This window comes from Hypanus sabinus, chromosome X1, assembly GCF_030144855.1.
Source record: "Hypanus sabinus isolate sHypSab1 chromosome X1, sHypSab1.hap1, whole genome shotgun sequence".
In the NCBI taxonomy this organism is placed as follows: domain Eukaryota; kingdom Metazoa; phylum Chordata; class Chondrichthyes; order Myliobatiformes; family Dasyatidae; genus Hypanus; species Hypanus sabinus.
Window position 1 is genome coordinate 22012195 of NC_082738.1, and position 27987 is coordinate 22040181.

At 43.2% G+C, this 27987-nt stretch overlaps 1 protein-coding gene across 3 annotated transcripts in view; it reads right to left on the bottom strand.

Moving 5' to 3' along the window:
• The window catches only part of LOC132384678 (aryl hydrocarbon receptor-like), a 190684-nt gene that overhangs the window by 46583 nt on the left and 116114 nt on the right, over nt 1–27987 (bottom strand). For all 3 annotated transcript variants that reach the window (XR_009508982.1, XR_009508981.1, XM_059956040.1), the window contains exons 8-10: nt 27366–27475; nt 16063–16204; nt 12249–13695 (exon numbers count right to left, since the gene is read on the bottom strand). Coding sequence is in view for 1 of the 3 variants with exons in the window: in XM_059956040.1 (XP_059812023.1) it covers nt 12249–13695; nt 16063–16204; nt 27366–27475 (1699 nt within the window). In the remaining 2 variants the exon portion in view is untranslated. The remainder of the gene's footprint in view (nt 1–12248; nt 13696–16062; nt 16205–27365; nt 27476–27987) is intronic.

Consider the following 27987-nt stretch of genomic DNA (forward strand, 5'->3'; position numbering starts at 1 on the left):
ATGGACATTATAAAAACCTATAAAAAAAAACTTACTTTTATCGGTACTGCAGCGGGGGCCCTCAACTCACAGGTAGGAGGGGCTATCCCCCAGGGCTAGATGTTTCTTCTAGCTCAACCCACAATCATCTAGAGACCCCAACCTTGGAATCACACCTTTGTTACCTTTTTTTTTATTACTCACGTTTCCTGGCTCTTATTTGTTCAGGGAGTAGATCGATTAAGTTACATTCTACAAATTTACATTTTTAAATGTGAAATACCCTTAGGGAGCAAGACCATATATTTTGGGCATATACCTCAAGAATGGTTGAAAAGAGATAAATATGTAATGAATATACTGCTGGTGGCTGGTAAAAAGACTCTTACCAGGAAATGGTTATCACAGGAGAGCCCAACTTGAAACACATGGATGGAAATTACAATGGACATTTACAAAATGGAGAAGATAACAGCATCTGTTAATCATAAGTTAGAACAATTTGATTCATATTGGGAAGATTAGTTTAACTACACAACACCTTATAGGCCTGATTTTATTGTCACAAGTCAATGAATATGTTGTAAAAAAAACCACTCCCTACTTTGTACAAAGTTTTCTTATTTCGATTGTTCTTTCTCTCCTCTCCTTTCTGTAAGTGTATACCTCAGATAATTATTATGTGGAGATTTGTGACAAATATGATTATATGATATACAAGTACAGTATCTGAAATACATCTTATGGAAATATTTGCTTGATGATAAACTTCAATTAAAAAAATTACAAAAAAAATGAAGGTAAGTTAGCCAAAAATATTAAAGAGGATACAACATGCTTTTTCAGATATATAGAGTAAAAAAGAGGCAAGAGTGGATATCGGACCGCTGGAAAATAATGTTGGAAAGGTAGTAATAAGGGACAAAGAAATGGCGGCCGAACTTAATAAGTATTTTGCGTCAGTATTCACTGTGGAAGACACCAGCAGTGTGCCAGAGTGTCAGGTGGCAGGAGTGAGTGTCATTGCTATTACTCAGGAGAAGGTGTTTGGGAAGCTGAAAGGTCTCAAGGTAGATTTCTCACCTGGACCAGATGGACTACTCCCCAGGGTTTTGAAAGAGGTAGTTGAAGAAATCATGAAGGCATTAGTGATGATCTTTCAAGAGTCACTTAATTCTGGAATGGTTCTGGAGGACTGGAAAATTGCAAATGTCAATCCAGTCTTTAAAAAGAGAGGAAGGCAGAAGAAAGGAAATTTTATAATTCAGTTAGCCTGACTTCAGTGGTTGGGAAACTGTTATAGTCCTTTGTTAAGGATGAGGTTTCAGCGTAATTGGAGGCACATGATAAAATAGACAAATATCAGTGTGGTTTCCTTAGGGAAAATCTTGCCTAACAAATCTGTTGGAATTCTTTCAGGAATTAATAGACAGGATGGATAAAGGAGAGTCACTAACTTGGATTTTCAAAAGGCCTTTGACAAGGTGTCACACGTGAGGCTGCAAGCAAGATAAGAGTCCATGGTCTTTCAGGAAAGGTACTAGCATAGATAGAAGATCGACTGACTGGCAGGAGGCAAAGATTGGGAATAAGGGAGCCTTTTCTGATTGGCTGCTGGTGACTAGTGGTGTTCTGCAGGGGTCAGTGTTGGGATCACTACTTTTTACGCTATACGTCAAAATACAAAGATAGGTGGAGGGGTAGCTAGTACTGAGGAAGCAGGGAGTCTGCAGAAGGATTTAGACAGATTAGGAGAATGGGCAATGAAGTGGCAGATGGAATATAGTGTCAGGAAGTGTATGGTCATGCACTTTGGTAGAAGGATCAAAATCACAGACTATTTTCTGAACAGGGAAAAAATTTTAAAAAATCAGAGGTACAAAGGGACCTGGAAGCCCTTGTTTAGGATTCCATAGGGGTTAATTTGCAGGTTGTGTCAGTGGTAAGGAGGCAAATACAATGTTAGCATTCATTTCGCTAGAACCAGAGTATATGTAAAGGGGGTTTCTTCTTTTTCTTTGTTACAATGTAAACAAAATGGCTTCTTTGTTTTGTTAAAAGTAGGAATGCTTCTTTGTTGCGAGAGAGTGCTGGAAGCTTGTTTGGGTTAATATTTACTGATAACGAGAATTGTATTCCTTTGTAAACCAATTGGGATTAATGTTGTTCTTTCTTCTGAGTCTGTAAGCTATTGTTGGCGGGCTTTTGGGGAGTTCGGCGCAAGGGGGTGAGAGAGAGAGAGGACGTGATGCTGTAAACTGGGCGAGGAACAGACCCCAAGCGGGGGTCCACGGCCAGGAGGTAACCTGGGGAGAGGAGATGATGACAGATGTGCTGGGTTGACCACTTCAGGTGGTCCTGAGCTGCGAGTCGAGGAGTTCGGAGGGGATCGAATGGTGGCCAGAAGACTTCAATAATTGAGCTCCAACGGTTGTGCACGAAATGGTTTAGACTTTGATAAGTTTGGCGCCTTTTCTTTATTTTCTTTTCCTTCATGTATACTGTATCGTTATTAATTAGTTAGTTATAGTAATCTTTATAAACTGTAATCATTTAATCACATATGGTGTCCTGTTTGTTCTTTGGCGAGGCGGGGACTTCACACAGCATCCACACTAGTTGATTACCCAGTTTGGCGGGGCTGAAGGCTGCTCCCCCTAGATGAGAACGAGCAGAGCGAGCCTGAGGCAACCCAGGGGGTTACATATAAAAACAGGGATGTATGCCAAGGCTTTATAAAGGCATTGGTCAAACCACACTTGAAGTATTGTGAGCAGTCTGGGCCCGTTTTCTATGAAAAGATGTCTTGGCATTGGAGAGGGTCCAATGAAGGTTCACGAGAATTATTCTAGGAATGAAAGGGTTAATGTATGACTATGGCTTTGGGCCTGTACTCACTGGAGTTTCGAAGAATGGGAGGGGACCTCATTGAAACCTATTGCACATTGAAATGCTTCGATAGAGTGGATATGGAGAGGATGTTTCCTACAGTGGGGTAAGTCTAGGATCAGAGGGCAGAATCTTAGAATAGAGGGACATCTATTTCGAACAGAGATGAGGAGAAATTTCTATAGCCAAAGGGTAGTGAATCTGTTAAATTCATTTCCACATACAACTGTGGATGCCGAGTTACTGGGTATATTTAAAGAGGAGGTTGATAAGCTCTTGACTAGTCAAGACTTCAAAGGCTACAGGGAGAAAGCAGGAGAATGGAGACGAGAGAGATAGGAAATCAGGCATAATGGAATGACAGAGCAGACACGATAGACTGAATGACCTAATGCTGCTCCTACGGCATACCTTATAATCAAAGTCTCGATTTCTGTTTTATCCAGAAATCTACAATACAACATAGAAGCTCATTCTTGGGATCACCACATCCACGTCAACGATCAAATACCCAATCACACTACTGCCATTACTAGCACTTAGCCCATAGGCTTCTATGCCTTGGTGACTTATGTACTCACCTTGAAATCTAGTGAAGTCAACTTTGAATGAACACAATGACAAAGCCCCTACAGCCATCTGGGGTACAGAATTCCAAAAATTCACCACTCTCTGATTGAAAAATCCTCTCTTTCTCTTGGAGCAAAGCTCTACCCATTATAGTCAAACCCTAGCTGAGACTTCATGTGAGATTTTTTTCCAACAGTGGCTTTCTCTTTGCAACTCTCCCATAAAGCTGTGACTGGTGAGGTAACCAGGCGACAGTTGTTGTATGCATAGTCTCTCCCATCTCAGCAACTGAAGCTTGTAATTCAACCAGAGTTCATAAGTCTCTTGGTGGCCTCCCTCACCAGCCTCTTCTTGGTTACTCAGTTTTTGAGGATGGCCTGCTCTAGGCATTTAAACAGCTGTGCTGTATTCTTTCCATTTTTTGATGATTAACTTAACTGTACTCCAAGGGATATTCAGTGACTTGGAAATTTTCTTGTATCCATCTCCTGACTTGTACTTTTTAATAACATTTTCATGGTTTTAGAGAGTTGCTTTGCCTTCATCATATAGTTTTTGCCAGGATACTGACTCACCAGCCGTCGGACCTTCCAGATACATGGGTATTTTAACTACAATCATTTGAAACACCTTGACTGCACACAGTAATCTCCGTTTAACTCATTATGTGACTTCTCAAACAAATTGGCTGCACCAGTGATTATTCGGTGTGTCATGTTAAAGGGGTGAATACTTATGCAATCAATTATTTTGTGTTTTATATTTGTAATTAACCATATAACCATATAACAATCACAGCACGGAAACAGGCCATCTCGGCCCTCCTAGTCCGTGCCGAACTCTTAATCTCACCTAGTCCCACCTACCCGCACTCAGCCCATAACCCTCCACTCCTTTCCTGTCCATATACCTATCCAATTTTACCTTAAATGACACAACTGAACTGGCCTCTACTACTTCTACAGGAAGCTCATTCCACACAGCTATCGCTCTCTGAGTAAAGAAATACCACCTCGTGTTTCCCTTAAACTTCTGCCCCCTAACTCTCAAATCATGTCCTCTCGTTTGAATCTCCCCTACTCTCAATGGAAACAGCCTATTCACGTCAACTCTATCTATCCCTCTCAAAATTTTAAATACCTCGATCAAATCCCCCCTCAACCTTCTACGCTCCAATGAATAGAGACCTAACTTGTTCAACCTTTCTCTGTAACTTAAGTGCTGAAACCCAGGTAACATCCTAGTAAATCGTCTCTGCACTCTCTCTAATTTATTGATATCTTTCCTATAATTTGGTGACCAGAACTGCACACAATGTTCCAAATTTGGCCTTACCAATGCCTTGTACAATTTTAACATTACATCCCAACTTCTGTACTCAATGCTCTGATTTATAAAGGCCAGCGTTCCAAAAGCCTTCTTCAACACCCTTATCTACATGAGACTCCACCTTTAGGGAACTATGCACTGTTATTCCTCAATGCGCTACCGTTTACCCTGTATGTTCTATTTGTTATTCCTGCCAAAATGTAGAACCTCACACTTCTCAGCATTAAACTCCATCTGCCAACATTCAGCCCATTCTTCTAACTGGCATAAATCTCCCTGCAAGCTTTGAAAACCCACCTCCCTATCCACAACACCTCCTACCTTAGTATCATCGGCATACTTACTAATTCAATTTACCACCCCATCATCCAGATCATTTATGTATATTACAAACAACATTGGGCCCAAAACAGATCCCTGAGGCACCCCTCTAGTCACCGGCCTCCATCCTGATAAACAATTATCCACCACTACTCTCTGGCATCTCCCATCTAGCCACTGTTGAATCCATTTTATTACTCCAGCATTAATACCTAACGACTGAACCTTCTTAACTAACCTTCCATGTGGAACTTTGTCAAAGGCCTTGCTGAAGTCCATATAGACTACATCCACTGCCTTACCCTCGTCAACATTCCTCGTAACTTCTTCAAAAAATTCAATAAGGTTTGTCAAACATGACCTTCCACGCACAAATCCATGCTGGTTACTCCTAATCAGATCCTGTCTATCCAGATAATTATAAATACTATCTCTAAGAATACTTTCCATTAATGTACCCACCACTGATGTCAAATTGACAGGTCTATAATTGCTAGGATTACTTCTAGAACCCTTTTTAAACAATGGAACCACATGAGCAATACGCCAATCCTCCGGCACAATCCCTGTTTCTAATGACATCTGAAAGATCTCCGTCAGAGCTCCTGCTATCTCTGCACAATCTTCCCTCAAGGTCCTGGGGAATATCCTGTCAGGACCCAGAGATTTATCCACTTTTAAATTTCTTAAAAGCTCCAGTACTTCCACCTCTTTAATTGTCATAGGTTCCATAACTTCCTTACTTGTTTCCCACACCTTACACAATTCAATATCCTTTTCCTTTTTAGTGAAAACCGAAGAGAAGAAATCGTTCAAAATCTCTCCCATCTCCCCCGGCTCCACACATAGCTGACCACCCTGATTCTCTAAGGGACCAATTTTATCCCTCACTATCCTCTTGCTTTTAATATAACTGTAGAAACCTTTCGGATTTACTTTCACCTTATTTGCCAAACCAACCTTGTATCTTCTTTTAGCTTTTCTAATCTCTTTCTTAAGATTCCTTTTACATTCCTTATATTCCTCGAGCAATTCCTTTACTCCATGCTGCCTATATCTATTGTAGACATCCCTCTTTTTCCGAACCAAGTTTCTAATATCCCTTGAAAACCATGGTGCTTTCAAACCTTTAACCTTTCCTTTCAACCTAACAGGAACATAAAGATTCTGTACCCTCATAATTTCACCCTTAAATGACCTCCATTTCTCTACTACATCCTTCCCATAAACAACTTGAACCAATCCACTCTCTCTAAATCCCTTCCCATCTCCTCAAAGTTAGCCTTTCTCCAATCAAAAATCTCAACTCTAGGTCCAGTCCTGTCCTTCTCCATAATTATATTGATCACTGGACCCGAAGTGCTCCCCAACACATACATCTGTCAGCTGACCTTTCGCATTCCCTAACAGGAGATCCAACACTGCCCCATCTCTAGTCGGTACTTCTATGTATTGTTGCAAAAAACTATCCTGCACACATTTCACAAACTCTAAACCATCCAGCCCTTTTACAGAATGAGCTTCCCAATCTACGTGTGGAAAATTAAAATCTCCCACAATCACCGCCTTGTGTTTACTACAAATATCTGCTATCTCCTTACACATTTGCACTTCCAACTCACGCTCCCCATTAGGTGGCCTATAATACACTCCTGTCAGTGTTACTACACCTTTCCCATTCCTCAATTCCACCCAAATAGCCCCCCTAGAGGAGCTCTCTAATCTATCCTTCCAAAGCACCGCCATACAATTTTCTCGGACAAGCAATGCAACACCTCCTCCTCTGGCCCCTCCCACTCTATCACACCTGAAGCAACTAAATCCAGGAATATTTAGTTGCCAATCACACCCTTCCTGCAACCATGTTTCACTAATAGCTACAACATCATAATTCCAGGTATCAATCCACGCTTTAAGCTCATCCACCTTTCTTACAATGCTCCTAGCATTAAAATAGATACATTTAAGATACTCTCCACCTCCTCCTCTCTTTTCATCCCTAACAATGCATTCAAATTTACTATCCTTTTCTTTCTTCTCTCCTACATCTTCGGGCTGAGCGCATCCCTTCTCCATCACCTGCCTTTCCTCCCTCACACACTGTCTACTTACTTGCCCTACTGGTGAACTAACCTCCTCTCCCATAGTTTCCTCAAATTGATTCCCGCCCCCCCACCCCACATCCTACTAGTTTAAAGTCCGCCCTGTAGCCCTAGCAAACCTCCCCGCTAGGATATTGGTCCCCCCAGGATTCAAGTGTAACCTGTCCTTCTTGAACAGGTCACGCCTGCCCCAGAAGAGGCCCCAATGATCCAGAAACTTGAATCCCTGCCCCCTGCTCCTATCCCTCAGCCACGCATTCATCCTCCACCTAATTCCATTCCTACTCTCACTGTCGCGTGGCACAGGCAGTAATCCCGAGATTACTACCTTTGCAGTCCTTCTTCTTAACTGCCTTCCTAACTCCCTATACTCTCGTTTCAGGACCTCTTCCCCTTTCCTACCTATGTCATTGGTACCTACATGTACCACGACCTCTGGATCCTCACCCTCACACTTCAGGATATCTTGGACACGATCAGAAATGTCCCGAACCCTGGTAGCAGGGAGGCAAACTACCATCCGGGACTCCCGATCACCTCCACAGAACCGCCTGTCTGAACCCCTGACTATTGAGTCCCCTATTACTATGGTCTTCTTTCTTGTATCCCGACCCTTCTGAGCTACAGGGCTGTCCTCTGTGCCGGAGGCCCGGCTACTGTCACTTCCTCTAGGTAGGCTGTCCCCCCCAACAGTACTCAAACATGAGTACTTATTGTCAAGGGGTACAGCCACTGGGGTACTCTCTAGTACCTGCCTCTTCCCCTTCCTGACCGTGACCCACCTGTCTGCCTTCCGTGGTCCCGGAGTGACCACCTGCCTGTAACTCCTCTCTATCACCTCCTCACTCTCCCTGACCAGGCGAAGGTCATTGAGCTGCAGCTCCAGTTCCCTAACTCGGTCCCTCAGGAGCTGCAGCTCAGCGCACCTGGCGCAGATGTGGACGTTCGGGAGGCTCGGAGACTCCAGGATCTCCCACATCCAACACCGAGAACAACAAGCTGCCCTCACACTCATACCTCCCAAATAACTGAAAATACAAGAACTAAAAGATAAGCCTACTGTGCCCTCTTCCGCCTAAGCCCTCTGAGCCCAAGCACTACACTCTGCTCCCGGCTCACTCCGCTGCCCGCTGCTTAAGGCTGCGTTCTTTTTATATCTTCCCTCCTTCCCAGGCCTCCTTCACGCACCTGCGTAGTCCTGCCTCTCAGAACTCCGATCTGAGACGCAATTTGAAAATGGCCGCTGCTGCACTTCCTCTCAAAGCCTCGCTGTCTCCTTCAAAAAGAGTAATTTAGATCACTTTGTACAGATCTGTTTCACTTTGACACAAAAGAGTCCTTTTCTGTTAATCAGTGTCAAAAAAAAAAGCACCAAATTAAAACCACTGTGATTCAATAAAATATGAAAACTTCTGGGGGGGATGAATACTTTTTCTAGGCACTGTATATATTTACTGTAATTATTTTTTCCTATATTTATCATGCATTTCATTGTATTGCTGCCGCTAAGTTAACAAATCTCATGACATACACCATTGATATTAAACCTGATTCTGATTTCCATCTGTTCTAACCTTGCTGGCCAAACAAATGTCTTGAACCTTGCTGAAGATCTTCCAAAAATCTGAATATTTCATATACTCTGGTTCCTTCATATTTACCATACCACTTACACCATCAAAGAACTCCATCAAATGAGTCTTTCATAAATCCACATCAACTCTCACCAGAATGCTCACCATCTCCAAGTCTTTTCTGGATCATTATAATCTTCTTGTGACAGGTCCACCAAGGACTCCCAATCAGAATTAAAATTATCCAAACACCAGTTACAGCAGCATACTGTCTATGATGCCTTCTTTGTGGGGAAAGAAATTTTGTGGGACTATCACATGAGTTTCAACTTATCTGAATGACTATTCTTCCTTAGCTCAATTAACGTACCCAAAGCAGACATTTAGGTTACAAGATTTGTCCAAGAAAAATCTGTCCATCTGTGTAGTTCTCATGTATTCATTGCTGTTGTTATCCAAGCATCTACCATCAAGCACCAGAGTGAATTCTACATTTTATAAACCAGTGCACAAAAAGCTCTTCCCTAATTTCACTTCCAAGTAGACTTTCACTAATTTTAAGCCAGCATCTCCTTGCACTGCAGTTCTGCATTACTGATCAGTTTGAAATCCTTTATTTTTTTTTTTGTAATTTATTTTTTATTGAAGCTCATCAAACATTTCCATAAGATGTATTCCAGATATTGTACAAGTATATCATATGGTCTAATTTGCCCCAAATCTCCAAGTAATATTTATCTGAGGTATACACTTACAGAAAAGAAAGGAGAGAAAGAAGAAGTAAAAGGAGAAAACTATGTACAAGTAGGGAGTGATTTTTTTTACAACATATTTATTGATTTGTGAGAATAAAATCAGGACTATGAGGTGTTAATTATTTCAAAGAGCTTGATTTGGTCCATCACCTCCAACTGTCTGAGATCAAGGAATACATATTTACACAACTTGTCATCATGCATTTAACCTTTTGAGCCCCAACACCTTTCTGATTGTTCTTCATGTGTACCTTCATATATATCTTTGAGAATTCTTATTATTCATTCATGAGATGTGGATATCGCCAGGAAATACTGACTATTCCCAGTAATGCTGCAATTGGACCTTAACTTTTGATTCACTGTGCAGGACAGAAGGATCTTTTCCAAGGACTAAGTTGAAAGGCTTTGTGTTTCAAAGTGTGTGACAGCCAATCAGTCTGCACAGGGTTGCACCTCATTGCTTTGTCTGCCACCAAATTGGGCCATAATGTTTTACAAGTGGAAGTTATGTTGTTCTAGGTGAAAACTACTGACAGATTGTATATTGAAAGGGGAAATGCAGTACATCTTAAAGAACAAGAATGAGGAAGTAAAAAATTATTTCTTCAGAAATAGGCACCACCATTGGTTACCACAATCTTCAGCATAATAATAAATTCCTAGTTCATTGTCTTTTTTTAAAAAATAAGATCAACAAGCAGATTTTGCAAACATTTCCATTTTGAGATTAAGTGGATTTGGTTAATAGGCCAACAGACTGGTGTACTCTCTCCTCAAGAATTGCCACATTTAGAGTTCTTCACCCAAGCATCACTCTTCTGCCACCTAAAACATCAGCAAGGGACCCCTACTTCTCTGAGCAATTGAGGTCTCCCAACTCTTCCCTGGCACAAAGGATTCATGATCATTCAAGGTAGCTTACCACAATATAACCACTGTCCAACCAAACCCATGGAGACCGAGAGGATGAAGGATGAAGCTGGATGAAGTTGATAGGCGCAAGTCAACCTCAAAAATCTTAAAGTGTTGGAAATATGTTTCATCAGGACAAGAGCAGACCATTTATACTTCCATTCCATCACTCAATCAACTCAGGGTTGACCCAATATTAACTCCATTTATTTGACAATATCTTTGATATCCTTGCCTAATATAAATCTATCAGTCACAATCCTGAATGTTTCAGTTACCTGAACATCCAGTGAATTGTATATTTTCAAAAGAATGTGGAACTGCTTTGAATATAAGAATATAAATACATGCCAACTAACTAGCAATCTCAATGGCTCTCCACACAGCTTTAGACCACCTAGACAACACAAACACCTACGTTAGAATGCTGTTCATCGACTATAGCTCAGCACTTAATACCATCATTTCTGCAATCTTGATTAAGAAGTTGCAGAACCTGGGCCTCTGTACCTCCCTCTGCAATTGAATCCTCGACTACCTAACCAGAAGACCACAATCTGTGTAGATTGGTGATAACATATCCTCTTCGCTGACGATCAACACTGATGCACCTCAGGGGTGTGTGCTTAGCCCACTGTTCTACTCTCTGTATACACACACAACTGTGTGGCTAGGCATAGCTCAAATACCATCTATAAATTTGCTGACGATACAACCATTGTTGGTAGAATCTCAGGTGGTGACGAGAGGGTGTACAGGAGTAAGATATGCCAACTAGTGAAATGGTGCCACAGCAACAACCTGGCACTAAACGTCAGTAAGGCGAAAGAGCTAATTGTGGACTTCAGGAAGGGTAAGACGAAGGAACACATACCAATCCTCATAGAGGGATCAGAAGTGGAGAGAGTGAGCAGTTTCAAGTTCCTGGGTGTCAAGATCTCTGAGGATCTAACCTGGTCCCAACATATCAATGTAGTGATAAAGAAGGCAAGACAGTGGCTATACTTTATTAGGAATTAGGAATTCCTACTTTATTAGGAATTTGAAGAGATTTGGCATGTCAACAAATACACTCAAAAACTTCTATATATGCATCGTGGAGAGCATTCTGACAGGCTGCATCACTGTCTGGTATGGAGGGGCTATGGCACAGGACTGAAAGAAGCTGCAGAAGGTTGTAAATTTAATCAGCTCCATCTGGGCACTAACCTACAAAGTACCCAGGACATCTTGAGGGAGTGATGTCTCAGAAAGGCAGCATCCATTGTTAAAGACCTCCAGCACCCAGGATATGCCCTTTTCTCACTGTTACCATCAGGTACGAGATACAGAAGCCTGAAGGCACACACTCAGCAATTCAGAAACATCTTCTTTCCCTCTGCCATCCGATTCCTGAATGGACATTGAATCTTTGGACACTGCCTCACATTTTTAAAATATACAGTATTTCTGTTTTTGCACATTTTTAAAATCTATTCAATATACATAATTGATTTACTTGTTTATTTATTATTATGTTTGTTATTTTTTTCTCTCTCTCTGCTAGATTATGTATTGCATTGAACTGCTGTTGCTAAGTTAACAAATTTCACGTCACATGCCGGTGATAATAAACCTGATTCTGATTAATGAATATAAAATGTTCTGCCTCTGTCGGGTTCTAAGGGCACAGAATTAGCCTTATCACCTCATCTTTCTCTAGTGTGGGCTGCATTTGGACCTGCTCCAGATCTGACAATGAAAAGCAAAAAAGAAACATCGGATAAGAAAATTAGTTAGGTAGCGAGGTAACCAAGTTAAAATCTCAGGCTTACCTTGTACAAATCAACAGTACACCAGCTACTTTGTTCTTCGGGGTGCAAGTAAGAGTATTTGTTCATGTTAGATAATGGGACTGTCAGTGTCGGGTGAAATGCAGGATGATTCGTACTCTTCCCACTCACACGAGATGCTGTGGAGCTGAAATGTGGAAATGCCATCTCATTTGGTTGGTTTGGTCCAGGGAACCAGCCTGCTTGATTGCAACTCTCATATCCATGACTCGCTACTGCAGTGCTTGGATGACTGAAATCAAATCTGCTCTGTTGAGAAGGGGCAACACAGGGAGGTGCACTGGATGGTGAATTAAATAGGGATGTGTTTTGCTGCAGGTTAACTCTACAGCTCTGTGCAGTTGTCAAGTATCCGTTGCTGCTGCTGTAGTTCATTGGGGCAGCTGGATTTAGTCCAGTGACCGAGGATGGACTTGAATTGTTGGACTGCTGTGGATAATGGTATGACTGCTGGTTGTGGTACTGCATTGACAGTTGCTGACTGGGAGGCTGCAAATGAGGGTCGTGTCTCACAGCCCGCTGCTTATGAAGGCTGTACTGCTGGATGCATTGTTGCTGCATGGGACCAGAGGTCTGTGCATACTGCTGCTGCAGAGAATGAGGCCAATGCATGTTCTGCTGCTGAAGCAAGTCCTGCTGTGGCATGCTTTGTGCTCGACTACAAGGTTGCATTGCTTCTTGGGGCAAGTAACTTGCCTTGCAAGACTGTTGAGGAATTGATGGCATGCTCTGTTGCAAGTGCAATGGTGCTATCAGAGGCGGTCTATTAGCTTGTCTCTGCGACGTCCCCAAGCATTCAGGCAATTGATCCCCGGTACCTAAATCCTCTTGCAATTCAGATTGTTGGTGTGAACTCTCCTTCTTTAGTGATTCATGGACATAAGACAAAACCTGGTCATTTGTCAGCACGTCACTGAGGGGGCATTCCACGTCCATGCTCAATGTGTTCTCTACCCAGTGCATGAGCTCTAAGTCTTCTGGTGCCAAGCTCTCCAGTACATCAGGGAGGCCAGTCAACCCCTCGCCATTATCGCTTTGGAGCATGTCATCCAATGTGGACAATAGGTCATCTTCTTGTTCGATGCCGAGGTCTTCCTCTTTTACATTCTTCTCTCCATTTGAGAGACATGGTGCATTGACTGTTGATCCATTGGCAACTGCTCTGCCAATTCGACTTAAGGAGTACCTGGGCTCCACTGCTGGGTGCCTGATGTACACCGCTTTGTCTTGGCTCATCATGGCTCCAATGATTGAGTTTGGATCCGTGCATCCATTCTTTACCACAAAGGAATTACCGTTCTCAGACGGATATGGATTGGTGACCTCAAATAGAGGAGAAACGCTATCATACAAGACAGCCTCCCCACTTGAGAATGGAAGTTGGAATGGCATTGTGCGTTTCCTAAAGTGATCAATCCCTTCTTTATCCCTGTGGAAAAATAATTAAATTCTTTAATGGAGACTTTGACAAGCAGGATAATAAGAAGCACATATATGCAAAGAGTTACTGTGGCAGAAGCACACAGGCAAGACACACATGAGAGCAACATGACAGAAAAGTTCACAATCAACTTACTCAGAGTCATAAAACAGGGAAACAGGCCTTTTGGCCCACTGAGTCCATGCTAGCCATTAACTAATTTACATTGATCCCATTTTATTTTCCCCACATTCCCTTCAGCTCCACCCAGATTCTATCCCTCACCTACACATCAAGGTCAATTTATGGTTGCTAGTTAATCTACTGGCCTGCATATCTTTCGATGTTACAGAAAACTAGAACCACCTGTAGAAAACCCATGCAATCATAGGAAGAACATGCAAACTCCATTAAGACTTAAGGTCAGGATCGAATCAGGTTGCTGTCACAATGAGTTCAGTATTCAGCCCAGGTTACACCATTGTGCTGTTAGTACTACAGTAGTTCTTTTCATTTTATTTTCCCCTCGGAGTGCGAGCATAGCTGGGTAAGAGCAACTAATCCTGATCCCTAATTTTTCAAATCCAAAATAAACTTAATCCATAATAAAAACATATTTACAAGAATCAACTGTGCAATGTCTTTTTGTTCGTATGTTTGTAAACATTTTAACATTGCATTTTAAGAACAATAGCACTCTTGCCACTCATGTTGCCTCCTGGGGTGGTACACTACTACAATGACTGACGGGCTTTCTCATTGACCAGGCCCCACCCTGTCGAGTAACGAAAGAACCCTATAATGTGTTCCACTGCGAGACCTTGTGGTGGTTTCACCAAGCTTCAGTGCATCCCTCAGTACACACTCCTGCAGCTTGGCAACATTCCTCTACAGACTGATCCTTGATTGCTTTGGGACCAAATTGCTTGCTGGCATTTCAGAGGGTGGTTCATTGCCCGCCACTTTGCTGTCGGTCAGCAGTCTCATTTCAGCCAGATTGGGTACTGATTAAAATCTCTTTCCTTGAAGGACACAGTGAACCAGAGCTTTCCAAACAGAATACGACTACCATAACTACTACTAGCTTTTCAGTTCAGATTATCTCAGTAACTAAATTTAAGTTACCCATCTGCCTGGGTGAGATTTGGACTCATGACTCTAGAAAACGGGACTGGTAACTCATTTGTTGCCATACACCAACCAGTAATGTTGAATACAGATAGTTTTATTACATGGACAAAATAATAAAATAGAGAACAGTTAAAATAGAAAGATTTCTTTTTAAAACTGTATCTTTCTTCATCCTGAAATAAAAGTTTGCAATAATTATTTCACAGCTATTTTCTTCTAATCAGCTCAAAATTTTAATTGAACAGTATATTTATGCTGTTTGTGATTTTTATAAATGGCTTTGACCAGGAAGTGGAAGGGCGGATTACTAAGTTTGCAGATGACATGAAGTTTGATGGTGTGGATAGCATAGAAGGTTAGTGTAGGTTACAAGAGACCATTGACAGGATACAGAGTTGGGCTGACAAGAGGGAGACAGAGCTCAATCTGGAAAAATGTAAAGTGATACACTTTGGAAGGTCAAACTTGAAGGTGGAATACAGGGTTAATAGCAGAATTCTTTACCCTGGAGGTAAAGTGGGACCGTGAGTCCACAACCATAGATCCCTGAATGTTGCCATGCACGTTCATAGGCTTGTTAAGAAGACGCATAGTGTGTTGGCCTTCATTAGTCAGGGGACTGAGGTCAAAAACTGAGAGATAATGCTGCAGCTCTATAAAACTCCGGTTAGACCACACTTAGAATATTTTGTTCCGTTCTGGTTGCCTCATAATCAGAAGGGTGTGTAAGCTTGGGAGATTGTGCAGAGCAGATTTACCAGGATAATGCCTGGATTAGAGAGCATGTGTTATGATGAAAGGTTAAGTGAGCTAGTACTTTTCTCTTTGGAGTGAAGGAGATGAGAGGCGACTTGATTCAGGTGTACAAGATGATAAGCGGCATTGGTAGAGTGAGACAGCTACTGCCTTTTCCCCCCCCACGGTGACAATGGTTAATACAACAGGGCAAAATTTTAAGGTGATTGACAGAAAGTAAAGGGATATTAGAGATAGGTGTTTTGTTTTTTTAAAAAAAAGAGAGTGGTAAGGGTTTGGTATGCACTGCCAGGGGTGGTGATGGAGGTGGGAAATTTAAGATACTTAGATGGGCACATGGGTGTCAAAAGAATGGAGGGTTATGTAGGAGGGAAGAGTTAGGTTGATCTTGGAGTAGGTTAAAAGGATGGCACAACACCGTGGGCCGAAGGACCTGTATTGTGCTGTAATGTTCTATGTTCTGTGTAGTAAATACAAGTAAATACATACGTTAAAAGTCTCTGCTTTGCTATGATGCAATCGGGCTGCCCATTTTTATAGACCAGTCGGGCATTTGCCTGAACCCAGATCCAGATGTTCTCTTTTGTCAGTAGCCTGAAGATGGTCAATCCACTCTCTCCTGTCTTCATCACTGGGGAAGAACAGAAGTGAATGGTCAGAAACAGCACAGCCCAGGCACTGCACTTTGGTATGAAATGTGGAAACAGAAAGAAAATTAAGTAACAAATCACAGGGGAATAAAGATGTACATTTCTATACTGTTGCTCATGACCTCTGGTTGTGCCCTTCAGCCAAAGAAGCACTTTTGAACTGTGGTCACAGTGGCAGCGTCAGAAATAACGTGACCAAGTCAAGTCACTTTTATTGTCATTTTGACCATAACTGCTGGTACAGTGCACAGTAAAAATGAGACAACATTTTTCAGGACTATGGTGTTACACGACAGTACAAAAACTAGACTGAACTACGTAAAAAACAACACAGAAAGAAACTACACTAGACTACAGAACCTACCCAGGACTGCATAAAGTGCACAAAACAGTGCAGGCATTACAATAAATAATAAACAAGACTATAGGGCAGTAAGGTGTCAGTCCAGGCGCTGGGTATTGAGGAGTCTGACACTTGGGGGAAGAAACTGTTACATAGCCTGGTTGTAAGAGCCTGAATGCTTCGGTGCCTTTTCCCAGATGGCAGGAGGGAGAAGAGTTTGTATGAGGAATGCGTGGAGTCCTTCATAATGCTGTTTGCTTTGCGGATGCAGCATGTAGTGTAAATGTCCGTAATGGCGGGAAGAGAGACCCCCATGATCTTCTCAGCTGACCTCACTATCCGCTGCAGGGTCTTGAGATCCGAGATGGTGCAATTTCCGAACCAGACAGTGATGCAGCTGCTCAGGATAATCTCAATACAACCCCTGTAGAATGTGACGAGGATGGGGGATGGGAGATGGACTTTCCTCAGCCTTCCTCAGCCAATATGTATATGGCAAGATCTCACAAACAGCAATGTGACAATGTCTACTTTTTAAAATCAATTTTGGTAGCCTTGGTTGAGAAATAAATATTAGCCAGGATACCAGGTGAACTCCCAACTTACCCCGTTGAGGCTGAGGGTGGAGAGGAATAAATAGATGATGGAGGAACAGGGAGAAGGAGGGAGGGTATATTAGGAATGAAGGAATTAGCATTTGTTATGCCTGTGCCCCCACCCTCCTTTTTGAGAATCACAAGATCGCTATTAAGTCAGGGCAGGAGACCCAGGAAATGAGAGAGAGACGTTTGGAATGTCCTGGCCCCAGCGATACAAAGCCACGGAACAGGTCATTGTCTCTTGGAGACGGAATTGTGTATTGAATACTATGCTTCATGGAAGCCCTCAGGCAACGTGGGCTGGTTGGGGGATGGCATCATTCCACCCTGATTGACATCTGAGACCCCGTGAGTCGGGATAAAAGAGGGTCTGGGGAACAGCTGCTTTAGACGCACCAGAAGAAACGCTAGAACTCCTGTAACAGCATAATAGCGAAAGCCGGTGGAAAAGCCCACATACGTCTTTTTCCATTTGCCTTGGAATTGGTGGGCCTTTACCACGGAAGCACGGCTTTAGCTAACAACAAAGGGGAAATCAGCCCCCAACGACTCTCGGATTGACATCATAAAAGGAATGGGCAAGTTAAACATCCGTCTTTCTCTCCAACCAAAAGCTGCAGCTTGAATGAACTAAAGTGACTTTTATATTTCCATCGGACAACACGTTATCTCCTAGACAACGATAGAGCTATTTCTTATTGATTATTATTATACCCGCACTTTTAGATTTAGTATTGATGATGTATATTATCTGTATGTTTGCATTGATATTATTTTTGTGTATTTTTATCAATAAATACCATTAAAAATAGTACCAACAGACTTCAACGGACCTCTCTATCTTTGCTGGTAAGTGACCCAGTTACGGGGTACGTAACAATTGGGGTTCTTGTCTCAGGATTTGACACCAAATTGGGAGGCCAGTGAATCGGGCTTGTAAGTCCAAACTTGGATCTGGTTACGCGGGTAGCCAGACGGGAAACCAGCAAAGATAGATGTGGATGAATTTATAGAAAACCCGACTCTGGAGGCGGCCACCAAATCGGACTTGATAAATCTGGCGAAAGGGCTAAACCTCGCAGAGGTGAGGTTGTCCATGAAAAAGCGGGAGGTGCGAAGGGCAATAACTCAGTATTATATTGGGAAGAATGTGTTTGCAGCTGAGGTATTGGAAAATATCCCTGAAAAGGTACCAGCTAGTGGGACGGCTCAGTTAGAGTTGGAGAAATTAAGGTTGGAACATGCAATTAAGATAAAGCAGCTGGAAGCAGCTGAGAAGGAGAAAGAAAGAGCCGACAAACAAAGGGAGCATGCGCTCCAGCTAAAGGAGTTAGAGATGAAAAGGGAGCAGGACAGGGCTGAGAAACAAAGGGAGCACGAAATTCAGTTAAAACAGCTGGAAGCAGCTGAAAAGGAGAGAGGGCCGAGAAAGAGAGGGAGAGAGCTGAGAAAGAAAAGGAAAGAGCCGAGAAGGAGAGGGAGGCAGAGAAACAGAGGAAACATGATTTGGAGATGGAGAACTTAAGGCAAGAGCGAAGAGATCAAGGGTCAGACCGAGAGGAGTGGTTTAATGTTAGTCGGGAGTTGAGGTTAGTATCCGCTCAAGGAGATGGATGTTGATAGTTATTTCTTGCTTTTTGAGAAGGTGGCAGTGAATCAGAAGTGGCCCAGAGATTAGTGGGTGGCGCTGTTACAAAGTGTGTTAAAAGGGAAGGCACAACGAGCATATACGACGTTGTCCATGGAGGAGGAAGAGGCGGAGAGCTATGACAAAGTAAAAGTGGCCATTCTCCGGAGTTATGAATTGGTACCTGAAGCGTATAGACAAAAGTTCAGAAATCTAAAGAAAGGGGGGAATCAGACGTCAACCGCGTTTGCCTATGAGAAGGGTGTGCTCTTGGACCGTTGGTGTACAGCAGAAATAGTGGAAGAGGATTTTTGGCATCTCAGGGAGTTAATTCTGATTGAGGAATTTAAAGGTTGTGTTTCGGAGGATATCCGGATGTATTTGAATGAGAAGCCGAATAAGTCCATCTCAGAATTTGCTAGGTTCGCAGATGAATATGCCCTAACCCACAAGACAAAGTTTTCCTTGAGTAAAAGTTCCCAGAGAGACCGTGGGAACGATAGAGAAAGCCCACCGGCTGAGGCAGAGATCCCGCCGGGAGCTAGTGATAAGGTTGAGGGGGAAAGGCAAGACAGCCAGAGATTTCTGGGCTTGACCTGTTTTAATTGTGGAAAGGGGGGGGGGGGCATATTGCATCTAAGTGCTTTGCTCCGAGGAAAGAGACAGGAAAAGGGAAAGCAGCAGTCCCTATCGGGTGTGCCGTGGTAATCAGTAAATCGACAAGAGAGCCCCGGGTAGACAGAGTACGAGAAGGATCTGAGACTTGTATGTCAAACGGAACCGCGTCTGTGAGAGAGGGAGACACACCAGTTCCAGTACAGATCTGGAGAGACATGGGGGCTGAACTATCATTGATTAGCAGTAAGGTACTGGATTTTGGTCGCAAGACGGGAATGGTAGCTGTGAAAGGAATAGGAAAAGAGTTGGAAATGGTGCCCTTGCATAGGATCATTATGGATTGTGAGCTGGTATCTGGACCAGTTGAAATGGGGGTGCGAACAGAATTCCCGAGAACTGACGCGGACGTCCTTCTTGGTAACGATTTAGCCGGTGGTAAGGTTTGGTCAGCAATGACACTGACGAGCCGGCCGGTGAGCATTGCGGTCCCGCCCCTAGATTCCAAGATCTATCCCGCATGCGCGATCACTCGCAGCATGTCGAGAAAGGCAGCTGAGACAGAGAGCGGTTTAAATCAGGCCAGTATCAATCTGGCTGAGACGTTTTTACCGACCCTGTACCGGGGGGGGGGGGGGGGGAACGGAGAATAGGAAAGTGAAAGAGAGTAAGGGAGAGGAGGTAACCATATAACCATATAACAATCACAGCACGGAAACAGGCCATCTCGGCCCTCCTAGTCCGTGCCGAACCCTTAATCTCACCTAGTCCCACCTACCCGCACTCAGCCCATAACCCTCCACTCCTTTCCTGTCCATATACCTATCCAATTTTACCTTAAATGACACAACTGAACTGGCCTCTACTACTTCTACAGGAAGCTCATTCCACACAGCTATCGCTCTCTGAGTAAAGAAATACCCCCTCGTGTTTCCCTTAAACTTCTGCCCCCTAACTCTCAAATCATGTCCTCTCGTTTGAATCTCCCCTACTCTCAATGGAAACAGCCTATTCACGTCAACTCTATCTATCCCTCTCAAAATTTTAAATACCTCGACCAAATCCCCCCTCAACCTTCTACGCTCCAATGAATAGAGACCTAACTTGTTCAACCTTTCTCTGTAACTTAAGTGCTGAAACCCAGGTAACATCCTAGTAAATCGTCTCTGCACTCTCTCTAATTTATTGATATCTTTCCTATAATTCGGTGACCAGAACTGCACACAATATTCCAAATTTGGCCTTACCAATGCCTTGTACAACTTTAGCATTACATCCCAACTTCTGTACTCAATGCTTTGATTTATAAAGGCCAGCGTTCCAAAAGCCCTCTTCACCACCCTATCTACATGAGACTCCACTTTCAGGGAACTATGCACAGTTATTCCTAGATCTCTCTGTTCCTCTGCATTCCTCAATGCCCTACCATTTACTCTGTTTGTTCTATTTGGATTATTTCTGCCAAAATGTAGAACCTCACACTTCTCAGCATTAAACTCCATCTGCCAACGTTCAGCCCATTCTTCTAACCGGCATAAATCTCCCTGCAAGCTTTGAAAATCCACCTCATTATCCACAACACCTCCTACCTTAGTATCATCGGCATACTTACTAATCCAATTTACCACCCCATCATCCAGATCATTTATGTATATTACAAACAACATTGGGCCCAAAACAGATCCCTGAGGCACCCCGCTAGTCACCGGCCTCCATCCCGATAAACAATTATCCACCACTACTCTCTGGCATCTCCCATCTAGCCACTGTTGAATCCATTTTATTACTCCAGCATTAATACCTAACGACTGAACCTTCTGAACTAACCTTCCATGTGGAACTTTGTCAAAGGCTTTGCTGAAGTCCATATAGACTACATACATTGCCTTACCCTCGTCAACATTCCTCGTAACTTCTTCAAAAAATTCAATAAGGTTTGTCAAACATGACCTTCCACGCACAAATCCATGCTGGCTACTTCTAATCAGATCCCGTCTATCCAGATAATTATAAATACTATCTCTAAGAATACTTTCCATTAATTTACCCACCACTGATGTCAAACTGACAGGTCTATAATTGCTAGGCTTCCTTCTAGAACCCTTTTTAAACAATGGAACCACATGAGCAATACGCCAATCCTCCGGCACAATCCCCGTTTCTAATGACATATTAAAGATCTCCATCAGAGCTCCTGCTATTTCTACACAAACTTCCCTTAAGGTCCTGGGGAATATCCTGTCAGGACCCGGAGATTTATCCACTTTTAAATTTCTTAAAAGCGCCAGTACCTCCACCTCTTTAATTGTCATAGGTTCCATAACTTCCTTATTTGTTTCCCACACCTTAGACAATTCAATATCCTTCTCCTTAGTGAATACCGAAGAGAAGAAATCATGCAAAATCTCTCCCATCTCCTTCGGTTCCACACATAGCTGACCACTCTGATTCTCTAAGGGGCCAATTTTATCCCTCACTATCCTCTTGCTTTTAATATAACTGTAGAAACCTTTCGGATTTACTTTCACCTTATTTGCCAAACCAACCTCGTATCTTCTTTTAGCTTTTCTAATCTCTTTCTTAAGATTCCTTTTACATTCTTTATATTCCTCGAGCAATTCCTTTACTCCATGCTGCCTATATCTATTGTAGACATCCCTCTTTTTCTGAACCAAATTTCTAATATCCCTTGAAAACCATGGTGCTCTCAAACCTTTAACCTTTCCTTTCACCCTAACAGGAACATAAAGATTCTGTACCCTCATAATTTCACCCTTAAATGACCTCCATTTCTCTATTACATCCTTCCCATAAAACAACTTGACCCAATCCACTCTCTCTAAATCCCTTCGCATCCCCTCAAAGTTAGCCTTTCTCCAATCAAAAATCTCAACTCTAGGTCCAGTCCTGTCCTTCTCCATAATTATATTGAAGCTAATGCTATTGTGATCACTGGACCCGAAGTGCTCCCCAACACATACATCTGTCAGCTGACCTATCGCATTCCCTAACAGGAGATCCAACACTGCCCCATCTCTAGTCAGTACTTCTATGTATTGTTGCAAAAAACTATCCTGCACACATTTCACAAACTCTAAACCATCCAGCCCTTTTACAGAATGAGCTTCCCAGTCTACGTGTGGAAAATTAAAATCTCCCACAATCACCACCTTGTGTTTACTACAAATATCTGCTATCTCCTTACACATTTGCTCTTCCAACTCACGCGCCCCATTAGGTGGCCTATAATACACTCCTATCAGTGTTACTGCACCTTTCCCATTCTTCAATTCCACCCAAATGGCCTCCCTAGAGGAGCTCTCTAATCTATCCTTCCAAAGCACCGCCATAAGATTTTCTCGGACAAGCAATGCAACACCTCCTCCTCTGGCCCCTCCTACTCTATCACACCTGAAGCAACTAAATCCAGGAATATTTAGTTGCCAATCACACCCTTCCTGCAACCATGTTTCACTAATAGCTACAACATCATAATTCCAGGTATCAATCCACGCTTTAAGCTCATCCACCTTTCTTACAATGCTCCTAGCATTAAAATAGATACATTTAAGATACTCTCCATCTCCTCCTCTCTTTCCATCCCTAACAATGCATTCAAATTTATTATCCTTTTCTTTCTTCTTCCCTACATCTTCGGGCTGAACGCATCCCTTCTCCATCACCTGCCTTTCCTCCCTCACACACTGTCTATTTACTTGCTCCACTGGTGAACTAACCTCCTCTCCCATAGACTCCTCAAATAGTCTCCCGCCCCCCCCCATCTTACTAGTTTAAAGTCCGCCCTGTAGCCCTAGCAAACCTCCCCGCTAGGATATTGGTCCCCCCACGATTCAAGTGTAACCCGTCCTTCTTGAACAGGTCACTCCTGCCCCAGAAGAGGTCCCAATGATCCAGAAACTTGAATCCCTGTCCCCTGCTCCAATCCCACAGCCACGCATTCATCCTCCACCTAATTCTATTCCTACTCTCACTGTCGCGTGGCACAGGCAGTAATCCCGAGATTACTACCTTTGCAGTCCTTCTTCTTAACTGCCTTCCTAACTCCCTATACTCTCGTTTCAGGACCTCTTCCCCTTTCCTTCCTATGTCATTGGTACCTACATGTACCACAACCTCTGGCTCTTCACCCTCCCACTTCAGGATATCTTGGACGCGATCAGAAACGTCCCGAACCCTGGCACCAGGGAGGCAAATTACCATCCGGGACTCCCGGTCACCTCCACAGAAACGCCTGTCTGAGCCCCTGACTATTGAGTCCCCTATTACTATGGACCTCTTTCTTCTAACCCTACCCTTCTGAGCTACAGGGCCGTCCTCTGTGCCGGAGGCTCGGCCACTGTCACTCTCACCAGGTAGGCTGTCCCCCCCAACAGTACTCAAACATGAGTACTTATTGTCAAGGGGTACAGCCACTGGGGTAGTCGCTAGTACCTGCCTCTTCCCCTTCCTGACTGTAACCCACCTATCTGCCTCCCGTGGTCCCGGAGTGACCCCCTGCCTGTAACTCCTCTCTATCACCTCCTCACTCTCCCTGACCAGGCGAAGGTCATCGAGCTGCAGCTCCAGTTCCCTAACTCGGTCCCTCAGGAGCTGCAGTTCGGCGCACCTGGCACAGATGTGGACGTCCGGGAGGCTCGGAGACTCCAGGATCTCCCACATCCGACACCGAGAACAACAAGCTGCCCTCACACTCATACCTCCCAAATAACTGAAAATACAAGAACTAAAAGATAAGCCTACTGTGCCCTCTTCCGCCTAAGCCCTCTGAGCCCAAGCCCTACACTCTGCGCCCGGCTCACTCCGCTGCCCGCTTCTTAAGGTGGCGTTCTTTATATATCTTCCCTCCTTCCCGGGTCTCCTTCACGCGCCTGCGCAGTCCCGCTTCTCAGAACTCCGATCTGAGAAGCAATTGGACAATTTGAAAATGGCCACCGCCGCACTTCCTCTCAAGCCTCGCTGTCCTCTTCCAAAAGAGAACTACCTCACTCAGTATCTCCTTTATATATCTTCCCTCCTTCCCGGGCCTCCTTCACGCGCCTGCGCAGTCCCGCCTCTCAGAACTCCGATCTAAGAAGCAATTGGACAATTTGAAAATGGCCGCTGCCGCACTTCATCTCAAGCCTCGCTGTCCTCTTCCAAAAGCGAACTACCTCACTCAGTATCTCCTTTATATATCTTCCCTCCTTCACGCGCCTGCGCAGTCCCGCCTCTCAGAACTCCGATCTGAGAAGCAATTGGACAATTTGAAAATGGCCGCCGCCGCACTTCCTCTCAAGCCTCGCTGTCCTCTTCCAAAAGAGACCTTCCAGGTAGACCTGCCCTTAGCGAGGAGAAAAGTTCTAGAGGCACGAAATAAAGATGAGAAACAGATAGAGCTGTTAAAAGGTCCAGAGTTGGACGGATGATCTGTCTGGTTTGGCAGAGCTGTTTGAAGAACTTGAAAATTCTAAAGGTGTTCCCGATAATGAAATGAGGGCAGTCCTAGATGCAAAGGATGCCCTTACCTTGAAGAAGTCTGCTGGGTTGGCAGATGAGGTTGTTTCAGCCCGCGGGGTTGAGTTTACTCCGGAAGGGAGTTGCCCAGAGAGTAGCTGGGAGAATCAGGGGAATTTAGAATTTGGACCGGGTACGGGTATTGAAAGCCTGGAAGAGGCAAGTGTCCTGTTTGAGTGTGTCCAAGATGTGGATGCACATGGTACTGAACCTAGTAATGGAGCTCAGAAAAAGTCTGAGGTATTTGATTCAGTTGAAAAGGAAAGTAGTCCTTGTGGATCAGATAGACTTGGTTCAGTGAAGAAAGGGTTAACCTTGGTAATAGTGGGAAGTGAGAGTTCCCAGGTGTTTGTGCTCAAACGTGTGTTAAAAGTTAGTGAGGAGATCAAAGGTGGGGAGATGCATATTATTATTGAAGGAAAAGTGAAATATGTAGTTCCCAAATTGAATGAAGAAAATTTAAAGGCTGGACTGATATCAGAAGCAACAACCAGGCTACAGAAACAATGGCTTGGTACCACAAAGCCTGTGAATCAATTACAGGTTGAGTTGGAAGGTAAAGGGGCCCCACACGCTATTGTTATTCCAGAGTGTGGTGTGAAAAGGCAGAATTTGAAATGCTGTTTGAACAAAGAGTTTAAACTGAAAACTAATAGCCTGAAGGGTCCCAAAGAGAAAACTAGCAACTTGTGTAAAATTAAAGAATTGGGTGGAAATTCAGCAGATGGTCTAAGTTTGGAACACATTGTTGATAAAATAACTCCTATGGAAGGAGCGGATGAAAGCTTATTTCGCCAGGGTGCACAAGCTCCCCACTTGGGAATTAACCGGAAAAGAGGTGAGGGTTAATGGGGACGCCATTTTTAAATAGCAGAAGCCGGTTTTAAGGGATTTTGACAAAGCATGTATAATAAAAGACAACCCACATGGGAGCTTGACTGTTAAGTTTGAAAGCAACATAAAGATTAGTATTAGCATGAACTTTTGTAGTATACCCGTAAGCTAAGATCACAACTCTTTAGTTTTGTTTGCTAAAGAAAAATAAGACCTAAAAATAGGTGGTTATTAAATTGGAGTCTGATGCTACAAGACTTTAGTAAGGTACAAGATGTTAAGATATTAAAGGAAGTGACAATGCAATCGGTAACCATCTAGATACTGAATTGAATGTATAACTGTATTACTCTGTAGAAAAAAAAAACTTTGGTATTGTGTTAGATTCTAAAATCCTGTAAGACTCAGTATTACTTCGTTTTTTTTCTGATGGTAAAAAACGCGTTGAAGAAAGGGGGTGTTACACCTGTGCCCCCCTCCTTTTTGAGAATCACAAGATCGCTATTAAGTCAGGGCAGGAGACCCAGGAAATGAGAGAGAGACGTTTGGAATGTCCTGGCCCCAGCGATACAAAGCCACGGAAAAGGTCATTGTCTCTTGGAGACGGAATTGTGTCTTGAGTACTATGCTTCGTGGAAGCCCTCAGGCAACGTGGGCTGGTTGGGGGATGGCATCCCTCCACCCTGACTGACATCTGAGACCCCGTGAGTGGGGATAAAAGAGGGTCTGGGGAACAGCCCCTTTAGACGCACCAGAAGAAACGCTAGAACTCCTGTAACAGCGTAATAGCGAAAGCCGGTGGAAAAGCCCACGTGCGTCCTTTACCATTTGCCTCGGAATTGGTGGGTGTTGCCACGGAAGAACGGCTTTAGCTAACACAAAGGAACAATCAGCCCCCACTGACTCTCGAAGAATTGACATCATAAAAGGAATGGGCAAGTTTAACTCTCTCTCTTGACTCCAACCAAAGGCTGCAGCCTACAGCTTGAATGAACTAAAGTGACTTTTTTTATTTCCATCAGACAATACATTATCCCCTAGACAACGATAGAGCTATTTCTTATTGATTATTATTATACCCGCGCTTTTAGACTTAGTATTAGCAAGGTATATTATCTGTATGTTTGCATTGATATTATTTTTGTGTATTTTTATCAATAAATACTGTTAAAAATAGTACCATCAGACTTCAACGGACCTCTCTATCTTTGCTGGTAAGTGACCCAGTTACGGGGTATGTAACACATTGAAGATCTGATATCAAGAAAAGATCTTCCTAATGTTAAACTATCTGCTTGTCATCTTTGTTTCTTTTTAAGCCCAAACATGGCCATCTCTCAAGGTTTGATTTACTTCCTCTTCCCTTCATTCCTGTGAGTTTAGATTAGGATCAGAGTTATATAAAATGTGGTCACAACATTTTTTGCATTGACATCTGTTGTATCTGACTTATGAGTAGATGGGGCCCCTGCTATTCAAGGCAATAGTCAATAAATTTGTTGCTGCAGTGCTAGTGTGTGGGGCGGGGTGGTGGTGTTTGCAGGAAGCACAATTCAAGACAAGCAATGCTCAACAATGATTTTGTCTCCAGTACCAGAAATGCCACTTACACCGAACATGGTTGTCAGCACAGTAAAGCATGTCATGTGCGTGGATAAAATGGTACCCAGAACCTCTCATGCACAGCTCCAGCTCTGAATAACCCAGCACAATCCTAGCCCTGCAAAAAAAAAAATGAAGAAATCAGAAAGGGTCAATATTCTCAATTAGTTACATGCTGATCAGTGACATTCTGCAATCAAAAAGAGAGGATAAGCCCGTTACTGAAAACTCACTGAGCATTTCCAGCACCACATTGGATTATTAATTATTAACCCTGGAAAGAGGAAAATACTTCAATTTATGTGATGGACTCTGCCAACAGTAGAGGAAAAGATGCCAAAAGACAATTTCTTGGGCCAGTAGCTAGCTTGCCACAGCTAAACACTGATCATCCCAAGACGTTTTGCTTGTATATTATATGGATATAATATACAAGTGCAACATTCAAGAGCAAGGTTGCAAAGGTGAGCTCCGTTTCTCTTCAGACATTGCCGCTCTCATGATCAACTGTAAAGTCAATTTTGACCATAAAACATATGGCCTAATTCTGCTCCTTCCCCATCAAGTCTGTTCTGCCATTCGACCATGGCCATTATTTTATCCCTCTCAACCCCATTCTCCTGCCTTCTC